The 21105-nt window shown below is 43.2% G+C and overlaps 1 protein-coding gene across 1 annotated transcript in view; it reads left to right on the forward strand.

Moving 5' to 3' along the window:
• LOC137543708 (collagen alpha-6(VI) chain-like) overlaps window positions 1-21105 on the forward strand; it is a 191112-nt gene that overhangs the window by 79709 nt on the left and 90298 nt on the right. Inside the window, 1 exon segment of the mRNA XM_068264830.1 lies at window positions 657-719. Coding sequence (XP_068120931.1) covers window positions 657-719 — 63 coding nt within the window.

Genomic DNA, 21105 nt, shown 5'->3' on the forward strand with positions numbered 1-21105 from the left:
ACAATCGCATGCAAAAAACGCTTGCGCGACCGTGGTATGAGTTATCGTGGTTTTGTGAATCAAGCCCATTATGCTCACATTAAGTCGGGCACAGTGAATCATACAGTCAATTAAAAAATATGCTTTTACTGTTAACCCACGTGTTTAGCAGTAATGCACTGCATGCAATGCCACAACCCATTATATCGCAATGCTCCCGCCGCACTGTGATTGTCTTATAGGTGGTGCATTGCAGTAAGTCTCATTACAAAGCAGATGTTACACAGCCAAGCAATGCAGCACTGTGAACGTGGCCTGAATCCCATGTGGGGAGGAGGCTCAGAAGGAAGACCGTTCTATCCAACTACAACTCCAGCTCTTCAAGTTCCAATCTCTTCCAAAGCTAGCTGAGAGATCTAATCACATCTGCATGTTCTGGTCTGCCTGCGGCTTTCTGCCACCTGGACCTACTTTCCAAGAAACGACCCCAAAGACATATTACAATATGGTCAAAACACATTTATTTGGTAACTTCCGAATAAAAAAGCAACCAGTATATTGTATTATCATGAAATATGGTCTAAATATTTGGTTTCGTAATGGATTAGGTGCATATTGCTATGTATACAGAAGGATTTTTATTTGCAAGAATAACAAGCATTATTATTTCTCTGCAGGGAAACAAAGGAACCACTGGGGCACCAGGATTTAGGGGTGATCAAGGAGTGAAAGGACCACAGGTAAGTGGCTCTTTTTATAATGCATACACTGCAATGAATTCAATGCCTCATTGGTGAATTCGTTGTTTTTCATTGTAGTTTGTTGTTGTGTTGTTGTTTGCACAGTTGTTGGCCTGGTATCTTTTATTTCTAAATATTTATACATGTGCCACCATGAAGAAAAAAAGGGGCCATGCTCTTTAGGATGAAACAGGAAAAAAGGGCTCAGGAGCAATTGGGGTAATAAGGGCGCTGCCAGAGGCGCCCATTTTAAAAGCCACCATTTACAGCAAAATAGGGAAAAATTGTGGGGCATTCAGATATGTAAATTATGGCATTACATAGCGGCCACTGAAGTTGCAAATCGCAGCTTTGCAGCACCACCTTCGGCCTCCCAAATGTACTTTCTTTGCCGCAAATCAGGGCTTTTTCGGTGGTGTATCTGGGTGCCCAAATTTACTTTCTTTGTCACGATTTGCACCTTAGTCAGGTTAAGGTTGTGGGTTAAGTGTCAGGAACCATCTGGGGGGAGGGGTTAAGGGCTAGGCATAGGTAGTGGGAGGTCTTAGGGTTAGGCATTGGTAGAGGGAGGTCTTAGGGTTAGGCATAAGTAGAGGGAGGTCTTAGGGTTATGCATCGGTACAGAGAGGTTTTAGGGTTAGGCATCAATAGAGAGAGGTCCTAGGGTTCTATTGGTAGAGGGAGGCTTAAGGGTTGGGCATCAGTAGAGGGAGGTTTTAGGGTTAGGCATCAGTAGTGGGAGGTCTTAGGGTTAAGCATAAGTAGAGGGAAGTCTTAGGGTTAGACATCGGTATAGAGAGGTCTTAGGGTTAGGCATCGGTAGAGGGAGGTCTTTGGGTTAGGCATCAGTAGAAGGAGGTCTTAGGGTTAGGCATCAGTAGAAGAAGATCTTTGGGTTAGGCATTGATAGAGGGAGGTCTTAGGGTTAGGCATTGGTATAGGGAGGGTTCTGTGTGAGAGTAGGGTTAGATTAAGACATAGTAAAATATCGGTAAAGAATACTATTGGAATTTAGTAGAATATCTGTAATTTACCAATATTTTTCCAGTTGCCTTTTTTACTTGTATGCCTTTAGGGAGATAGTTAAACATACATAAATAATAAATAAAAAACAACATCCCTACCAACTGTCAGGTTGTGCAGGGATATCTATGAATGATAGTATACATAGTTACATAGTTATTTGCGTTGAAAAAAGACATACGTCCATCAAGTTCAACCAGAAAACAAAGTACAACACCAGCCTGCTCCCTCACATATCCCTGTTGATCCAGAGGAAGGCGAAAAAACCCTTCCAAGGCATGGTCCAATTAGCCCCAAAAGGGAAAAAAATCCTTCCCAACTCCAGATGGCAATCAGTTTAAAGTACATTCCACTCATTAGCCAGTAAGAAATGAAAATGGGATGAAATCTAGCAATTACAAAAGAAACCTTACCATTGATATATGTCAGGAGAAGCCTTTCTGTTTTTAGAAATACAAGAAGTCTAGGTTCACAGTGGGACATTGTGGTGCATCATAGCGCCTGTAACGCAGAACGTTGCACTGAAATGCAAAAGCAATGCAACATTCAGTACGGTCGTTAGAGCGTGGTCTGATGGAGTGCGGTATCCCAACACACTATATGCAGTGTGTTTACCGCATAGTGCCCAAGTTATTAGTACAGTGAAGCATACTTTTCATTCACAGTATGCTTCACTGTATGCAACGCAATGCGTGGATAACGTATAATGCCGCTTTCCCGTTCCATTGAATTATTGTTGTTACACGAAATGCAATGCAACTCTCACTGAGATCCTAGCCTTAATGTATACACCATCTTATATCATTATGTACAGATGAACTAAAAACAGATGCACATCTTTTGCATAATGTAAAACATTGCATTTGCTGAGGAAACAAAGTGAACTTCCTTGAGTTTGCAAGGGAACACAGAATAGAGACACCAAGAGCCCAATATACTGTAGTATGTACTGGTATGTGAATATGACAAGTAAGTATCTATTTATACTCACAAACATGGGTTACCATCCAGATAACGACTATATCAGCAGGTGAGGAGATTAGACCTGTCCCCACTCAGGATTAAGAAGTCGCTCTCTGTGGATAGGAAATAAGGGGCAACACCCCTCCACCAAGGGGGGACTCAGGAACTGTATAAGCAGACAGAGACGCCAAAAGGATAAAATATTATAAAACGTTTAAAATGAGAGGAGGCAGAGGTGGACTTACTGGGTCCAGTAAAAAATGAAAATGTTTAGTTTTTTTAAAAAAAATATTGTTTCCCACTATCTTTTTAACATATCCTGCAAATTTTGGTGCTAGGATTTAAGGGGCCTTTGCTATTAACTGCTAAAGTCGGCGGGAATGGTTTCCCATGATCTGTCATTGACCGGCATTTAAATGTATACTTTTTTCCTTTGAAATTTTAAAATCGATTTTCTCAAAAAGGATAAGGTCTTTTTGAAAAAAATGTTTTTCCTCTTGTTCCCACTGTTCTTCTTAACATTCCCTGCAAATTTGGTGTTTCTGGCATTTAATGGGGCTTTGCTATTAACCGCTAAAGTGGGTGGGCGTTTAATTTTCCCACAGTCAGAAGGAGAACTAAAATCGATTTTCTCAAAAACTATAAGGTCTTTTGAAAAATGTTTTTTCCTCTTGTTCCCACTGTTCTTCTTAACATAACCAGAAAATTTGGTTTTTCTTGCTTTTAAGGGGGCTTTGCTATTTATTAAATGTTAAATTCGGCGAGCAGACATTTTCCAAACAGCAGCAAAGCAGGGCTTAAAAAGATAAATAACGTTCAGGCAGGACAAAAAAAGCAGGTTTTAAAACGATAAATTACGTTCACAAGGTCTGCGCCATTTTTTAACCTTTAAAACGATAAATATTGTCCGACAATGCAAGTTAATGGGGCGCCATTTTTTAAATATCTGCACTGTGCGCCATTTTTAACTGATCCGGGACTTACCTCCAAGCCTCCTCCAAGCAGACACACATGAGTTTTGTGTATATTCAAAACAACAAAAATGTATTTATATACTCCAGAAAGTGCAAGTGCAATGCATTTCGCAGGCATCTCCAGCTTCATCAGGCAATAGAAACATAGCATAAAACTCAAATAGGTCTGGTGCAAAGCTCAGCGCCTCTGGCTCAGAGGCGCTGAGCTTTGCAAAGTGATAAAGGAACAGATGATTGCAGTAATATGAAATAAAAAATAGCTTGTGTGGTATCAATATATTATATCAATCTTTAAATAAAGATACATTTAGCATAGGATTTATATCAGTAGTAATGGCATCTGAATTCCTGGTTAAGAGACAAACTTAAAAAACCACAGAACTTTGGAAAAGATGATGAATAGGTGGTATCAAGTAATTGTATGTTATAGTGGTAAACAAGGCAGTTATGATCTGTTACTGCATTGATAGGTGGAACCATTAACCCCCTTGCCGTTACAATTCTGGCGGCAAGGGGGCAGCGCAGCACTTTTTTTTTTATTGATTTTTTTTTAATTATGTAGCGAGCCGAGGGCTCACTACATGATAGCCGCTGACAAGCGGCATCCCCCTATCCACTCTGATCGCCGAAGGCGATCAGAGTAAGCAGGAAATCCCGTTCAGAATGGGATTTCCTGCTGGGCTTCCACGGTCGCCATGGCGACCGGGCGGGATGACGTCACCGACGTCATGACGTCAGAGGGAATCCTGATCCACTCCTCAGCGCTGCCTAGGACTGATTGGCCAGGCTCCGCAAGGGGTCTGGAGGGGGGGGGGGCGGCGCGGCGGGTAGCGAATCGGCGGCAAGTGGCGGCGAGCGGAAACTGCCCGCAGCTAGCATAGTGCTAGCTGCATGCAGGAAAAAAAATTGTGAAAATCGGCCCAGTGGGGCCTGAGAAATCCTCCTACGCAGGTTACCCCGAGCTGAGCTCGGGATAACCGGCAAGGAGGTTAAAGTCTACCTGTCGAGCATAAAATCAAAAATCAATTCTTTATTTTTATCTGAAAAACAAGTAATAAGGATGCTAACCAGGCAATACAAAAGTTAAAAATCACCCTCACTTTACTTATCCATAAAACATCATTCCCCAGTTTCCCTAGCGCTTATTTGGCACATCTGTCGCACAAAGGAAGCTGCATGGCAAGCTGAGTTTTCTCTTTTTCTTGCTTACATTCCTCCCCTTTTCCCCTCAGACATAACTAATGCAGCCTGATTGCCTGAAGCCTCTTTTTCTCCTGTTTTCGCTTCCCACACCTCTGTTCCTCTCTGATTGGCCAATATTTCTCATGCTGAGAAAATCACTCAGAGCTGAGTGGGAGCGTCTGAAGACTGGGAAGAGGGTGGGCAATGCATACACACAATCAGGCAGAGGAGAGTAAGGGAAGAAATTACATCAGGATTGGCTTCAAAATAGACACAGTTAAAATAAAAAACTCCTAAAAAGGATTTTCTCTTTTTTTACTATAGAAGAATCACTAAAATCAAAATGTGGACTGTGCAATACATATGTTATGTAAGTTGAGCAAGTATTTATCTGTATATTCCTGCGTATAAGACTACTTTTTAACCCTTGGAAATCTTCTGAAAAGTTGGGGGTCGTCGTATACGCCGGGTGTCATTGATGCCGGGTGATACGCCCTATCCTGTTACCGCCTCTCAGATCTCCCTGCTGAGGGAGCGCAATCTATTCTTCCATACCTGCTCTGATAAACAGGTAGACAAGGAGAGCTGACCAGTCTACTTAAGGAGAGTTGACCAATGCAACAAGTCAATTGACTATATACTGTTATATACTGGGTAACATATACAGTACAGAACCAGTATCTGTTCATACACAGCTCCAGTATACGATTTTTTTATTTTTATTTTAATTTGGTGTGCGTTGGAAGAGGGGTAGTCCTATACGGCGAGTACATCTCAAACTCTATATTTTAACTGGAAAAGTTGGAGAGTCGTCTTATACACCCAGTCGTCTTATATGCCAGAATATACGGTACTTATAAATGTTTTGTTTTTTTCTGAAATCATAAACTGTAGGATAAGAAAGTGAGGGGAGTGAAGCCAACAGACCAACTAGATAATTAAAAATATATCAAAAACTTTATTAATCCAAAAAACAAACACCCATACATATTAACATTTAAAAATAGCTAGGTGGCCACCCCGCAACCAAACCGCATCTTCACATTCACACTGACACAGCAACTCCCTATATCTGGATCCACAATGAGATCAATTGGGGCATATGCCAGTTACTCATAAAAAGGCCCAACTGGTAATCTGTTTGCAGAATGCTCCTCCAGGTTCCTGAAAGTAAGCACCAAAGATCAATTGTACCAGTAATCACTAGTTGCAATCATAAATGTAGGTTGTCAATAGGGTACTCCAGTACATTCAGCCGCAATCTCAGTAGAAAAATCTATATGACATTTTAGTGAAGCAGCAGCAGCAGCAGCAGCAGCAAAAGCCATTAGAAAGCACAAGCAGCAGTCTAAGCCACAAAGCAACATTCCATGCAAGCACAGTGTCTGTCTTAGCTTACCATCCAGGTGTTAACAATTGTTCATGTCGATCTACGCGACTATAATACCTCATATAGATGCTGCTCCGCAGACATGCGCAGTGTTGCCAACTCATCCCTTTATTTACTGACACATATGAATTATACAGGTTTCGTGGCTAGGTAGATGCAGTTAAGGCACTGATTATGTGTAAGAAGCCCCAGAACCTGTGTAACTTAGATGTGTCAGTAATTAAAGGGATGAGTTGGCAACACTGGACATGCGGCTAGGTGCGTGATGAAAAGTTGTCCCCAATATAAAAAGATCCTTTATGTCATTAGAATGAGGGGGAAATAAAGGGAAGAGGAGGAATATATTATAGATAAAAAGATCCCCCAGCATACAACTTTTTGGCAATGGCTATTAAAGGGCCAGTGCTCCTAAGGTTTGTGATATCTCCTACCTATAACAGCAGAACATTTTTTGAAAGTTTTGAATGCAGGATTAGCATCTTTTTCACTCGATACACTCAGAGCAGTTGCTGTTGAAATTTGATTATGCCAGGGGTGACCCAACCTTTTTAGTCCAAGTGCCATATTGCCGTTCTTGAGAGTGCTAGGGGCCAAACAAGCAAAATTAAACACAATTTTTACTGATAGCCGCAGTTTTGTCAAAAAGAGAATTTCCGTGGGAAACAACCCATATATCATGGGCAGTTAGCACAGTGCCAGCTGCTAATCAGAGGCTGTTACTGCTGCTGGCCCCTGCATATAGCACTGCAGCTACAGCCTGTGGGCCACATGAAATTAACAAATGTAGAGAGATTTTGGCGCTACCAGAAATGTCTCGATGAGCCACATTTGGACTTGGACATGCCTGCTTTATGCTTGCTACAAAAATGCTAATTGTTCTTGTTCTCCTTAACTCAACTGGCAACCCAGTAACACCACACTCAAGAAGTCCTACCCCAGAGCTATATAAACACATGCCTTGAACTGATGAAGGCCAGAACAGCCGGACACACCTAGCTTTCCTAGAAATATTACTTTCAATTATTCCTGAATGGAAAGACTAATATTTGGGAAGAATTTCACTAAGACCTAAATCAGAACAACAGCAATAGTACTGGAATGTTTTATATTTAGCTAACATTACCTATCAAGTTTATCTATCTTCCTCAACGGCACTAGCTCCAATCTTGACATGGGCTGAGCTGTTCAGATCAGTTAGCATGAAGTAAACGCATTTCTGACAAGTGTATAAACAATGTGAACAGAGAACATCAGTCAACCTTACACTTGGAAATAATATTTGCCTGCTTGCTGAGTTACAGCCAAGCATAGAACTCTGATCAGTTAGTGGTGTAAGGTATTATCAGCTCAGTTCTTGATCCCATTAGGCATTGCACTCAGTTCACATACTGCACTGAAAATACTGTAACCAGAACCTTGCTTTGTAATATTTTTTGTACTGATATGATTCACAGCATTCAGTTTCAACAAGGATTTGTAAGCAGTAGCGCGTCTTTGACTTCTCAAATTCCCATGTGCTTTATGTTACGTGGATGATCCCACAATGCGGAGCTTGTACTCTTGTTGATGCAGTGGTGCTGGGGATGGCTGTTCACATAGATACCAAAACAACTTTTCATTTTACTGAGAGTTTGCTATTGAAGGACAGAGTCTGGGCACAGGCATGCATGTAATGTTGTCGATAGCACATATTGTGGATTGTAACTGAGAGATGTGACACAGCAGTTCTGGCATTGTTTCTAACTTGGTGACAAGTTCTCAAACGATATCAGATATTTTAACTTTGCTATTGTCAGCATGGAAAGGTTTAAGTGCAAGAACACCAGAGGATTGTCAAATATGACAACCAACCTGACCAGATAGTAACTACAGTGCAATGTTCATCCAAGGCGTATGTACAGTATGTACGCGTCGCCGGTGATTTGGGCGCCAGGAGAGCCTAATGACGGCTCTGCCTGCTGCCGCAAAACTCCCTGTCCAGCAACGGCCAGAGCCCTAAATTACCCTTATTGCTCTGTGCAGCATTACATTGCTGCTATGGGGTGCCTGGTTTTGGTGCCCGGCGGTGAGTGCCGTGCGCTGAACCTATCTATTTCGCATCCAAGTTCAGCCACACATTGGGAAGTATTTGGAGCCCATGTTTTAGCAGTGCTTTATGTCTAATTCATCTCAATAGTGGTGCTCATGCTTGCTACACAGCCATAGCAGTTAAGGCACCTGTTTTTTCACTAACCTGAGGAAGCAGGCAAGCACCTGCAAAAGGCGTTGTATACTCAAATAAAAGACCTTTTTTCAATAAACTGGTCCAAATTCTTAAAGAGAGCAAAGATTACCTCTTTGTTTATAAGATTAACAGCTTAATAGCTTGTCTTTTATGCATTGGACACCTCCAACCACTGTTTTAAGTATCTTGTCATACCTCTTTAGAGGCGACAGTTTTTTGTTTAGTTTGTCGTAAAGAAGATTTGAGTGCAACCAACCAGTTCCTGTTATAGACCTAGAAAACCGAGCCGGTATGGTTAATTTCTCACCTGCTCTGGCGGTGGTTGCAAGGATTTGCAAACCACCTTTGTGAGTATATACCATATTTTTTGGTATATAAAATGCACGTTTTCTCCCCCCCCAAAAAAAAATGGGGAGAAAAAGTCAGTGTGTCTTATATGCTGAATACACGGAGTCCCCGACTTACGAACATCAGCAGAAGCCATCACTGGAGGTCTGTGTTCCCTGCGGGAGCCATTGCTTAGGTGAGACAAGCTACCACTTTTGCTAGGTGTACACGGGCAGCGCAGGACATATGGGGGGAGGGAGTAGTAGCCATGGGGAAGTACAGGACTAATTGGGGGGAACGGGAGACACAGGGGGAGTGCAAAACAATGCGAGTGCTAAACATGGGGGACAGAGGAGGACACACTGGAGACAGAGGGGGACACACTGGAGACAGAGGGGGACACTGGAGACAGAGGGTGACACACTGGGGACAAATGGGGACACACTGGGGACAGAAGGGGACACACTGGCGACAGAGGGGGACACATAGATGACAGAGGGGGACACAATAATTGGGGGAGAACATGCTCCTGAAACATGCTCCTGGACCATGGACACACCAGTTTTAGTATTTTTCCCCGTTTTTTTCCTCTAAACCTAGTGGCGTCATATACAGTATGCCGATAAGTGTGGTACATCCTTAGCATTTTGCTTTTAAAGAGAACCAGAGGTGGCATATTATAATCCTAATAGGACCCAGAGGCATGTCATGCACAATGACATGCCTCTGGGTCATTGTACCGCCGCTGCTAGCCCCCTCCCTGCACCGCACTGCACTCCCTTAAAGAACAAGTGACACCGATGCTAACAGAAATAAAAAACACATATATAAGTCGATAAATACTAGTTCTACTTACATAACAAACGTATTACACTGTCCATGTTATGATTCCTGTGAATTTTATAAAGGAAAAGCAGAGAATCCTATCCTAGGCAGTTTCCATTTTAGTTACCTTTGACCTCCTGATAATTTCCTCCCTCACTTTTTTCTACTGTTGCTAATTGTGTATTTATTACCCACCCTCCTCCCAGAGTCTTCAGACACTCCCACTGAGGTCTATACTAGGAAGTGCACTGTCTTATGTCATTAGAAGGAGGGGGAAATAAAGAGGAGGAATATATTATAGATAAAAAGATCCCCCAGCATGCAACTTTTTGGCAATGGCTATTAAAGGGCCAGAGCTCCTAAGGTTTGTGATAACTCCAAACTATAACAACAGCGAAATATTTTTTGAATGCAGGATTAGCATCATTATCACTCGATACACTCAAACCAGTTGCTGTTGAAATTTGATTTTTATGGTGACAATCCCGCTTTAAAAGATCACCAGGCTAGTGACAATCTGCTTTATTTATGTGAAGCAGTCAGCCTCATAGCATCACCGCCTCGATTCCAGACTCCACCCGCCGCTCTCCGCCTCTGTTAGCTTCTGCCAATAGGAAGCCAAGCTGCGACTCAGGAAGTACTGACTGACAGCCTCACATAAATAAAGCCAGCTAGCAACCAGCAGATTGTTGCTAGCCTGGCGATCTTTTAAGGGGGTGCAGCGGGGGGGGGGGGGGGGGGGGGGGGGCTGGCAGCAACGGTACAATGACTCAGAAGCATGTCATTGTGCACATGACATGCCTCGGTGTTCTATTAGGATTATAATATGCCACCTCGGGTTCTCTTTAAGAATCTTACACAATTCTGCTCCATTGGTCTCCTTTTATCTTTTAGATGAGCCCTGGGACAATCACAGAAACCATTGACACAAGCTAGCATCTCATGACAGCTGGGCCCCCTAAGCCCCTGGGCCCCTGCAGGCTATTGTTATGCCCTGTTAGTATAAATGTTCAGCTTGCAGTTATACAGAATGTCTTCTAGTACTGCCGCAAAAAAAATAATTGACTACTGGCAAAGCAATTTTGTCTGGAGAGTTTAGTTACACTTTCAGAGATTACATACAAAACTGGACAAAAAGCAATATAGAATAGTCTTCTTGTGTTAAAAGACATTTCCTTCTTATTTCAGAGATAGGTTAGAAAGACGAGTGACATTCAAGGATGTAAAAAGCTGCATTGGTTGTTTCAAAATGATAGCATATGACAGGTCCTGAGATAAGGCATGGAGTCCAGTGAGTAAAAGACATAACTCATAAAGCCCAATTAGCAAGATTTCTATATACTTTGGAAAGAGCTGTGAGAGTCCTTGAAAAATAAGCATTTGCTTTGTTGCTCTGGAGCCAGATACTTCAACCACTCGTGTAGCATTGCTGTATAAATATACTTCAGAATAGTGTGCCAAGCCTAACAAACAGCCAAGCCATAAAACTCCTATTGCCGGAATCTTCCGAAATAAATCTTCCGATCAATAAAACAAGTAATATCAAGACAATTTATGATCTAAAATTCTGCCAATCAGTACTTATAAATATGGCTGTATTGTTTTGTATTGTTAGCACTACCAGTCCAGTGTATGATCTGGCATTGTATTACTACCTGTATTGTGTTGTGTATCTTATTGCTTATTACATTTATTGTTGTATCTATTGTCTATTACCTGTATTGTGGTGTTGGTCACCCCATTATCATTGTCTGTAATCCTGTTTATTGTACAGAGCTGCGTAATATGTTGGCGCTATATAAATCCAATAAATAATACCTGATAGAATCTCAGAGGTAAGATAACTTTTTATAAGCCACGCTCCGAAGCAGGTTATTATCCGAAGGGTGCCGTCATAGCAGCAATACTATGCTGCACGCCCCGCGTAACGGTAATTTGGGGCTCCGGCGGCTGCCAGACCCCAAATTATATCTCCCTTCGAGAGTTGTGACAACTCGGAGGGGAAATAGCATTATTAAGTGTAACTGTTGGGCATAAAATCAAAAATCAATTCTTTAGTTTTATATGGTAAACAAGTAATATGGATGCTAACCAGGCAATCCAAAAGTTAAAATCTCTATTACTTTTCTTATTTATAAATGATCATTCCCCAGTTTACCTGACTCTTATTTGGTACACACAAAATTTGGTACACAAAAAGGAAGTTGCAGGGCATGATGGGTTGTCATTTTTTGCTTCTGTACATTAGTTAAGTCTGAGGGGAAATAAAGAAGCAAAAAAACACAACCCAGCATGCCCTGCAACTTCCTTTGTGCGACAACGTACCAAATAAGAGTCAGGTAAACTGGGGAATGATCATTTATAAACAAGAAAAATTAATAAAGATTTTAACTTTTGGATTGCCTGGTTAGCATCCGTATTATTTGTTTACCAGATGAAACTAAAGAATTGATTTTTGATTTTATGCCCGACAGTTACACTTTAGGAGCACATCTCCTCCCTTGGCATCAACAATAAGCAATTTTATCCAGGTATCCAGGCAAAACCTGTCATTTTGATGTTTGTGAAGCTCACAGTGAAGCATTAAGTTGCCTTTTCCATGCCTGGAAATGTCAGTGAAGCACCTGGAAAATATCTGAAAACCTCCCAAAGAGGTAGTTAGACAACTAACTAGACAGATATGGCTTGATGCACTATAGCTGGTAATATTGCCGTGTGCAGACACCGCACAGCAATTTTACCGCTACTTATGCCAGCAGAGTACCGCAGAGTGTGGTGGTTGCACAACGCGTGGTACTCTGCTGAGGTAAGTACCACTAAAATTGCAGTGCGTTGTCTGAATATGCAGCATTACAAGCTATTTAATGCCTCAAGCCCATAGTCTGGAAAAAAATTCAAAAAAAAAAATTTTGCACCAAATCCTTTTTGAAGGACCGAAAAATGTAATAAGGTACAAATTATAAATGTTATTTTTATGAATTCATAAATCTAGTGAAACGTCTTCAAACTTTTGCTCCAATTAAGTGAATTTCCTTGGCTCCCAGCACAAGAATAATGCCAGAAATAGCATGTGGGGTGGTGAGAACCCTGGAGCTGCTCATTCTAAGTTCCTTGGCGAAGTCAGTATGTTGCTGCTTCTCTCTACCGGAACAGTTCTGAAGAGAACGTTCCATGATGTACCTTTATCCCTATGGCACAGTATTTCAATTTCCTTTTAATAGGTGTTATGTCTATTGACATTATTAACACCAAGAAAAAATTTCAAAGCAGATAATTTTCCAAGCACTCATCGTTTACAAATAACCAACACATGCATAGAGCTCTTCTCTTAATGTCAGTCAATTTTAGCATGCCTAGTTGGCATCTGAGCTTGGAACGCAAACAGTCCTTCATAATGCTTTTACCTGTAGGGGACCCATATCCAACCATTGCTACATTGTAACCGAGTCTGATTCTAGTTGGAAAAACTAGGTGCACTTTTTAATGGTTCTATTTGAGTAATAGATTTTTGAATTCTATTTTTGAATAGATTTGCTGAAAACTAATTTACTTTGTTTTGAGCTACTATTGTTGTGATTGTTGGCTTTTCTCACCAGCCTCCATTTTGTTCCCGCCAACAGCTTTAAATTATAACCTTTTCTAAACAGCATCTTTGTAATTTGATGTAGTTTCCACATTATGTTAGTTTAACCAGTAGATTATACTAGAAAGCTATTATCTATTTATCTAGTATCTGTATAGTTAATTATGTTAAATTTTTAGCCCAACCAAGACTGTAAAGTTGTGGATTGTGAAAATGTTGTTTTTTTAATTATTAATTGAAATGAGAACCAATTAGTAAGATCGCCTGTCATAGGAATTAGCCTACGAGAGGGATTAGTTTGTGAGCCACTCGAGGGGATAGGTCAGTGACAGAGCTGTCCCCCGTACAGCACTACAGTAGATTGCAGTGCTATACATGTAAATACCAGACTTTTTTTCACTAACAGCCTGTCAGCCGCGATCGCATGCTGGCAGGCTGATCACGGAGCTCCACGTCTTGCCAGGGAATGATCACGCGTGCGTGTTCCCTGCTAATCTCCGCCCTCAGGAATTGACGCCAATCAGCGTTAGCTGGTCCTGGGGGAGCCACTCTGCGGCCGCCAATTGGCGTTGGGCGGTTGCAAAGTGGTTAAAGGTGTGAATAAAAAGTGGTTATAGGTGTGAATAAAAAGTGGTTATAGGTGTGAATAAAAGCACATTGTGCTGTGTCTACTGCACATTTTTATCTTCCATTGCAGATCTTTTAGTTTGTAAATACCAATGCCTCTGAACTTTTCCCCTAACTATTCCTTCACTTTTTTTTCTAACATTTTTCTGACAAATTTTTAACTGAGATCACAATAAGCTTATATCATGTTACATACTTAGATGTCTTCACAGTCACAATAGTAAGCAGTATTTTATCCATGTACTGTATTTAACAACTAATACAATCACAATAGAAGAGGATGCCAAATTTCTGTCTGGTGACCACATCTGTTAGTCATGCTTTTCCCTCAGGCAGTATTCATAGACAGCAGTTTTTAACCACATTATTGGAAACATACGTTCTTTAAGTTCACTGAACTAGATGCAGCTCACCCAATAAAGGACAAATCACAGCATTGTACCAGCAGATAATTAAGGCAAAATCTTTATTGATCCAAAGCCTGTGTAAGCCAAACCCCACACTCTAATGCTTTCCTAGTTCTGTGTAGTGGAATAGCTTATTTTTACTTATGCAGAACTAGTCATTGTCATTCGATATAAAGGTGTACAATGTTGTGTTATGGTCAGTGCTGTTACGGTATCTACGCATAACAGTTACTCAGTCTGACCATTTGATACTGCATCAGGCATCAATTTAACCACCCAATGGCACGCAGGCTGGCATGTTATCTGGAGATTTGACGCCTGTTGTTTGGCCTATTACTTGGCTTGGGATGTACTTGCTACAGTGGCAATAGCCCTGACCTCAGATATAGTGACATGTTGATCCATTACTATATCATAGTGTAACACCATATAATGTGCTGTTATTGTTATGTTATGTACTGCTGCCTTTAGAGGGCATAGTTCCTTTAAGACTGCAGAGAATTCTGGAAGAGAGGCTGGAGTGAGCAGAGGCTGCTGGGAGCTGAGGTGTGGCTGGTGTGCCTAGAGCCTGGGAGTGAGGTCTGGAGTGACGGGGACTGGATCTTCAGGCCTAAATCCATAGGACTGGCTTCCATTTGATTGCTGAGTGCGAAGAAGGGATCCTGTGACACAGATTTGCTGCACCCTGAGCTGAATCTTGCTGCTGGATCTTGGTGAAAGGATACAGCTGCCGGACCAGAACTGTGTGAACCTGTGAGGTTGGTGGAGTCTGGATTGTACAAGCCGCGTGGACTTCAGAAGGAACCATTTTAGCTGGATTACAAAGTTTGTGAATCTCAATCTCCTCAAAACTTCTGCCTGTGAGTTCTGCACCTGCTGAGTGACCATTATCAGGGACTGGCCCTGCACCTCATGGTAGGAACCATCTTTGCAGTGATAGAGGGGCATTAACCTTGCTGAGAGGTTTGGGAGTCATACCACTCCTCTTACAACAAACTGTGGACAGTGTATGTCAGGACTGTTTGCCATAGCCTGCCATTCTGAACTGTAGCCTGGTTAACCTGTCCCCTCTCACATCACTGGCATCTATGCTGTTGTTGCTGAGTGCATCAGGAGTCTTCTTGCTGCTGCACCTTCTTCACAAGGCGCCCAACTGTGCACATAATGTTCCTTAAAGGGGTACCCCGAGTGCAACTGCACTATAGCCCACTGGCCAGTCGGGAGTTAAATAAGATTGTGCTACTGATTGCATTGTCTTAAGTTTGTTTCTTTGCTATGGTTGTGCGTCTTTCGCCAGTGTAGTGTGCACTCCTTTAAAGTGACACTGGAGGGGCGCAAGAGGTTACTACCGTGTGTTGATTGCAGTTTATTAAGCTTGTCCCTTTGCTGCGGTGCGTTCTGTGCCAGTCTAGTGTACACTTGTTTAGAGTGACACTGGAGGGGCGCAGGAGGTGGCTACCTTGGACATACACTTTCTATGCACTTTGAATGTGTGAAGCGTATTACTGTTACTGTTATGATCTTGCTGAGTTAACAAGTGTTTGATTAGTGCTATATTTTCTATTGCTTACTTCACCCCATTAGATCACGTTGGTCAGCGGGGAATAAATATATTGCATTGATACTGGTGTCTGCATGATTCTAGGAGGCAGGGTGCCACTGGAGGCGGTATCCACTAAGAGGCCCTGTTACATTCATTAGCGATCCAGTCTGTCTCGCTACATTTGGCGCCCAATGTGGGGCTCTCTTTGGTTCCGCCCGGTGACGTCTACGCCCCTTATCCCTTGAAATCAGACACAGTATGGAGTCAAGAGCTGCAGGTAGATGGTGTGAGAACCACCAAGCTGCCGTGGGACACTGTTTAGTCCTAGAGTTGCCAGGGCATGACTGGACTGATGCACAGATTAGGAAAGTGGCTGAAAGACTACCAATATCTGGTCGGGGGTTCCTGTTAGATAGTACAACAGACCCAAGTGGACCAACTCAATTTGCCCTGCTGGAGTGGAAGACCCATGTCCCCCATGACAAGATGCCTATGACCCTCACAACTCCAGGCGGTCAGTTAGTTCAAGTGACCATTCCAAAAGGTGCAGCAGAAGTGGAAGCTGAAGTTATGGGGCCATTATCTGAGCCTGCCATTGATCAAGAGAAGAACTGTATTGGACCAGAAGTCCTTGAAGCATTAAGAAACCTACTGACAAAGTGTAGATCTCCTGACTATTCGCTAGCAAGCTGGGGGTACAGAAAGTTACGGTTGTTCTCTGGTAAAGTACCCACTCCCCCTGGTGAAGAAGATTTTGAGGCATGGATGGACCAAGCCACTCAGGTACTGGAAGAATGGGATGTTCCTGAAATAAGCAAGAAGCAGAGGATTATAGAAAGCTTGAAAGGTCCAGCAGCTGACACTGTCCGAAATTTGAAGATGAGACAATCTGATTGCACTGCACAGGATTATCTTGATGCATTGCATAGTGTGTTTGGGAAGATTTATAAGCCCGCTGATTTACTGTACCAATTTGAACACACCTACCAGAGGGTTGGAGAAAAGCTGTCAAGTTATGTAAGGCGACTAGACCGCCTCCTGCATCAGTTAGTGTTGAGTAAAGGAATAGACCCAAAGTAGGTGGATCGGGCCCGAATCCGTCAAATCCAAGAGGGATCACAAGCTCTTGACCCAGTGGTGTTCAAGTTACACTTGGGGGATCAAGTGGAGGTGCCAAGCTATCCTCAACTGATTAAGAAAATTCGAGAAGAGGAAGCATTACAAGATCTAAAGTCTGGGTATATTAGTGCAAGGCCCGTGAAGATTTCTCAAGTCCGTACAGTGGAGGCAGAACCAGTGTCTCAAAACAACTTTCCGTAGGATGCATCATTAACCAGTCTGTGGAAGGTGTTGACCCAAGTAGTACAGACACAATGCGAAATGCAGAAGACACAGTTGCGAGTCCTGCAGGCTCTGACATCACAGAAGACAGGAAGGTCCTCTTCTGATGTATCCAAGTACCAGACAGAAGCAATAGTCCCGTCAAGGGGAGGACCACAAAAAAAGACTGGTTATCGTGGTGGTGAGTTGGGTCACATCCAGCAGGAGTGTAGCTGGCAATCAGATTTCAACAGCAGGAAGAGGAAGACCAACCAGCTTGTGGAAAACCACTTTGGTAACAAAATCTCCAAAGACTTTGCCAGTAAGAAAGTGACTGAGCAAAAAGAGTCATTGGGAGCTGCACCCACATCAGGCTTTACACGTACCCAATGCCAACAAATGAGGAAACGAGAGAAGAGGCCGAAAGCTTTGGCCAAATCTGCTTCTGAAGCAGGAGCCACCACATTCCCTAAAGATCTTTTGGGACTATCACCAGTGGTGCCAGTACAGATAGAAGGTGTATTCACTCATGCATTACTGGACACAGGCGCACAAGTGACATTGTTGTATAGAGACTTTTATGAGAAGCATTTAGCTCATTGTCCTTTACAGGCACTGGATAAGCTGGAGATCTGGGGAATCAGTGAGAAACAGCTACCATATGATGGATATGTGAACCTTCAGATTCAGCTAGGATATAAAGTGGCAGGAACTCAAGAAGTCCTGGATACACTAGCAGTAGTCTGCCCCCGACCGCCAGGGTCCTCACGGTACTCAGTGATCCTTGGAACTAATAATCACCTGGTTAGACGAGTATTGGAGCCCATCATGGACCGTTATGGGCAGCCACCTAGTCCATTGCACCCTTTGCTTCAAGCCGCATGGGAACAACTGTTGGTGGAGCGGGAGGCCCCAGCCCATGGGGTTGGAAGTGTATGGTTATCTCAGCGAGAAGACTGTCAGTTGATGCCTGGACAAGTGGTATGTCTGAAAGCTGAAGTGAGAACGACATGGAAGGAGTCAGTCCCGTTGCTGTTGATCGAAGGGGAGGAAGGATCTGGATTGCCGCTAGGGGTGGAAATTATCCCTGAGACTATCCCCGCAGAGGATTTGCAACGCAAGAATGGCAGAATGCTTGTAGGAATCAGAAACACCTTACCACAACCAGTCATGTTAAGACCTCGGGCAAAACTGGGAACGGTGTTTGTAGCAAGCCGAGTGACGACCCCTTTTCAAGTGGGGGGAGAGGCAGAAGAGCTGGAGAACAAATTGGAGATCTCAGTTTCTCAAAACTCCCTTTTGCCTTCAGAGTGGAGACAACGATTGCTCAACATTCTGCGAGGACAAAGTGAAATCTTTGCACAACACGAATATGATGTCGGATGTGCAAAAAGTACACATCACCGTATTCGCCTTCAAGATGACCGGCCATTCCGGGAAAGGTCAAGGCGGCTAGCCCTTGGAGACATTGAAGATTTACGGAAACAGCTGGAAGAACTCAAAAGAACTGGAATCATTAGAGAGTCTCGAAGTCCCTATGCTTCACCAATTGTAGTGGTGCGGAAGAAGAATGGTACTATTCGAATGTGTGTAGACTATAGAACTTTGAATCGACATACTATTCCAGATCAGTATACCACACCACGAGTGGAAGATGTATTGCAATGCTTGGCTGGAGCTAAGTGGTTTAGTGTGCTGGATCTTAAAAGTGGATATCATCAGATTCCAATGCATCCTGAAGACAAGGAGCGAACTGCCTTCATTTGTCCTTTAGGATTCTTCGAATTCAATAGGATGCCCCCGGGACTCATGGGTGCTCCAGCCACCTTTCAGAGGTTAATGGAAAATACAATGGGAGATATGAACCTGCTGGAGGTGCTTGTGTATTTGGATGATGTCATTGTGTTTGGAAGAGACCTGGAAGAGCATGAGACTCGGCTAATCAAGGTGCTGGACCGGTTGAAGAAGGAAGGGTTAAAGTTGTCGCTGGAAAAGTGCCAATTCTGCCTTCCATCTGTAACGTACCTGGGACATGTAGTGTCGGCTGATGGTGTAGCAACGGATCCTTCAAAGGTTGAAGCACTAACAACTTGGCCAAAACCTAAAACAGTTTCTGAGCTCCGTTCATACTTGGGTTTCTGTTCTTACTATCGAAGGTTTGTCAAAGGCTTTGCACAGATCGCAAGACCCCTCAATGATTTGCTCCAAGTGAAAGAAAAGGTGCAGGCTCCAGGGTCTAAACAAGATCAGAAGAATAACATTCTGCAACGTGCAGGAAAAGAGTCTGTCATTGAGCAATGGACAGAGGAGTGTGACTCTGCCTTTGAGAAGCTTAAAAGTTGTCTAACCAGCACACCTGTTTTAGCTTATGCAGACCCTCAGAAGCCGTATGTCTTACACATTGATGCCAGCAGAGATGGGCTAGGGGGTGTTTTGTACCAGGAGCAGGAGAGTAGACTGAAGCCGATAGCCTTTGTGAGCAGGAGTCTGTCACCAACAGAGCGGAATTACCCAGCACACAAGCTTGAGTTCCTGGCACTGAAGTGGACTGTGGTAGACAAGCTTCATGAGTATCTATATGGAGCCGAGTTTGAAGTACAGACTGATAACAACCCTCTCACTTATGTGCTGACCACAGCTAAATTAGATGCTACAGGACATCGATGGTTGGCGGCCCTTGCTAATTACAGATTCAGTCTCAAGTACCGTCCAGGCATGGCAAATCAGGATGCAGATGGGCTTTCTAGAAGACTCCATGATGTGTTGCAGCCTGAAGATGAGTGGCTAGAGGTTCCAGCCCCAGGTGTGAGAGCCATGTGCCAAGGTCTACAATGCGAGATTCGGACAATCTGTGCTGCTGAAAAGCTAGGACTATCACATGAAGCAATTCCTCAGAGGTACTGCAATATGGTGACATTGAAAAGCACTTCATTACCTGCACTGAGTTTGTCAGATCTGCATCACGATCAAGCTGAAGATACACTGTGCCGGGGTGTCAAAAAGGCTCTACATGAGAATAACTAAAACCACCTAAAAGATATCAACCATCCACTGGTTGGATTATTGCTTAGAGAGTGGAGTCATCTGAAAATGAAGAATGGTTTGGTGTACCGGTTAGCACCAGCTGCTGAGAGCACAGAGAAATGGCAGTTACTGCTACCTGAAAAATACAGGGACATGGTCTGTTCCTCCCTTCATGATGATCATGGGCATTTGGGTGTTGATCGCACCCTGAAGTTGTTGCAGGATCGCTTTTACTGGCCGGGTATGAGACAGGATGTGGAGAATTACTGCCGGTCTTGCTCCAGGTGCGTACAACGGAAGACACAGCCAGTGCGAGCTGCACCATTGGGACATCTACAAAGCCAAGGACCAATGGACTTAGTGTGCATTGACTTCTTATGTATCGAGCCTGATGAGGGTGGGTTTGCCAATGTCTTGGTGGTCACCGACCATTATACCAGGTATGCCCAGGCCTTCCCTACTAGGGACCAGAAGGCTATGACAGTAGCAAAGGTACTGGTGGAGAGATACTTCGTACATTATGGCCTCCCGCAACGCATTCACTCAGATCAGGGTCGAGATTTTGAAAGCAAGTTGATACGTGAGTTGCTGAGTTTGTTGGGTGTAAAGAAGACCAGAACTACACCTTATCATCCTCAGGGAGATCCACAACCAGAGAGATTCAACAGAACATTGTTAAATATGTTGGGGACCTTACCCAGTGAGAAGAAGGCTCAATGGAGCAAACATATTGCTGCTGTTGTCCATGCCTACAATAGTACTGAGAATGATGCCACTGGATTTTCTCCATACTTTCTGATGTTTGGGCGGGAGGCCCGGTTGCCAATTGACACTGTTTTTGGGACTTCTTGTGATGATACAACAACAGTCTCTTACAAGGGGTATGTGGAGTGTCTCCAAAAGAGCCTGAAGACTGCTTATGAAAAAGCTCAAGAGGCTGCAGAAAGGCGGGGACAGCAGAATAAGGCCAGGTA

This window comes from Hyperolius riggenbachi, unplaced genomic scaffold, assembly GCF_040937935.1.
Source record: "Hyperolius riggenbachi isolate aHypRig1 unplaced genomic scaffold, aHypRig1.pri scaffold_173, whole genome shotgun sequence".
Classification (NCBI taxonomy): domain Eukaryota; kingdom Metazoa; phylum Chordata; class Amphibia; order Anura; family Hyperoliidae; genus Hyperolius; species Hyperolius riggenbachi.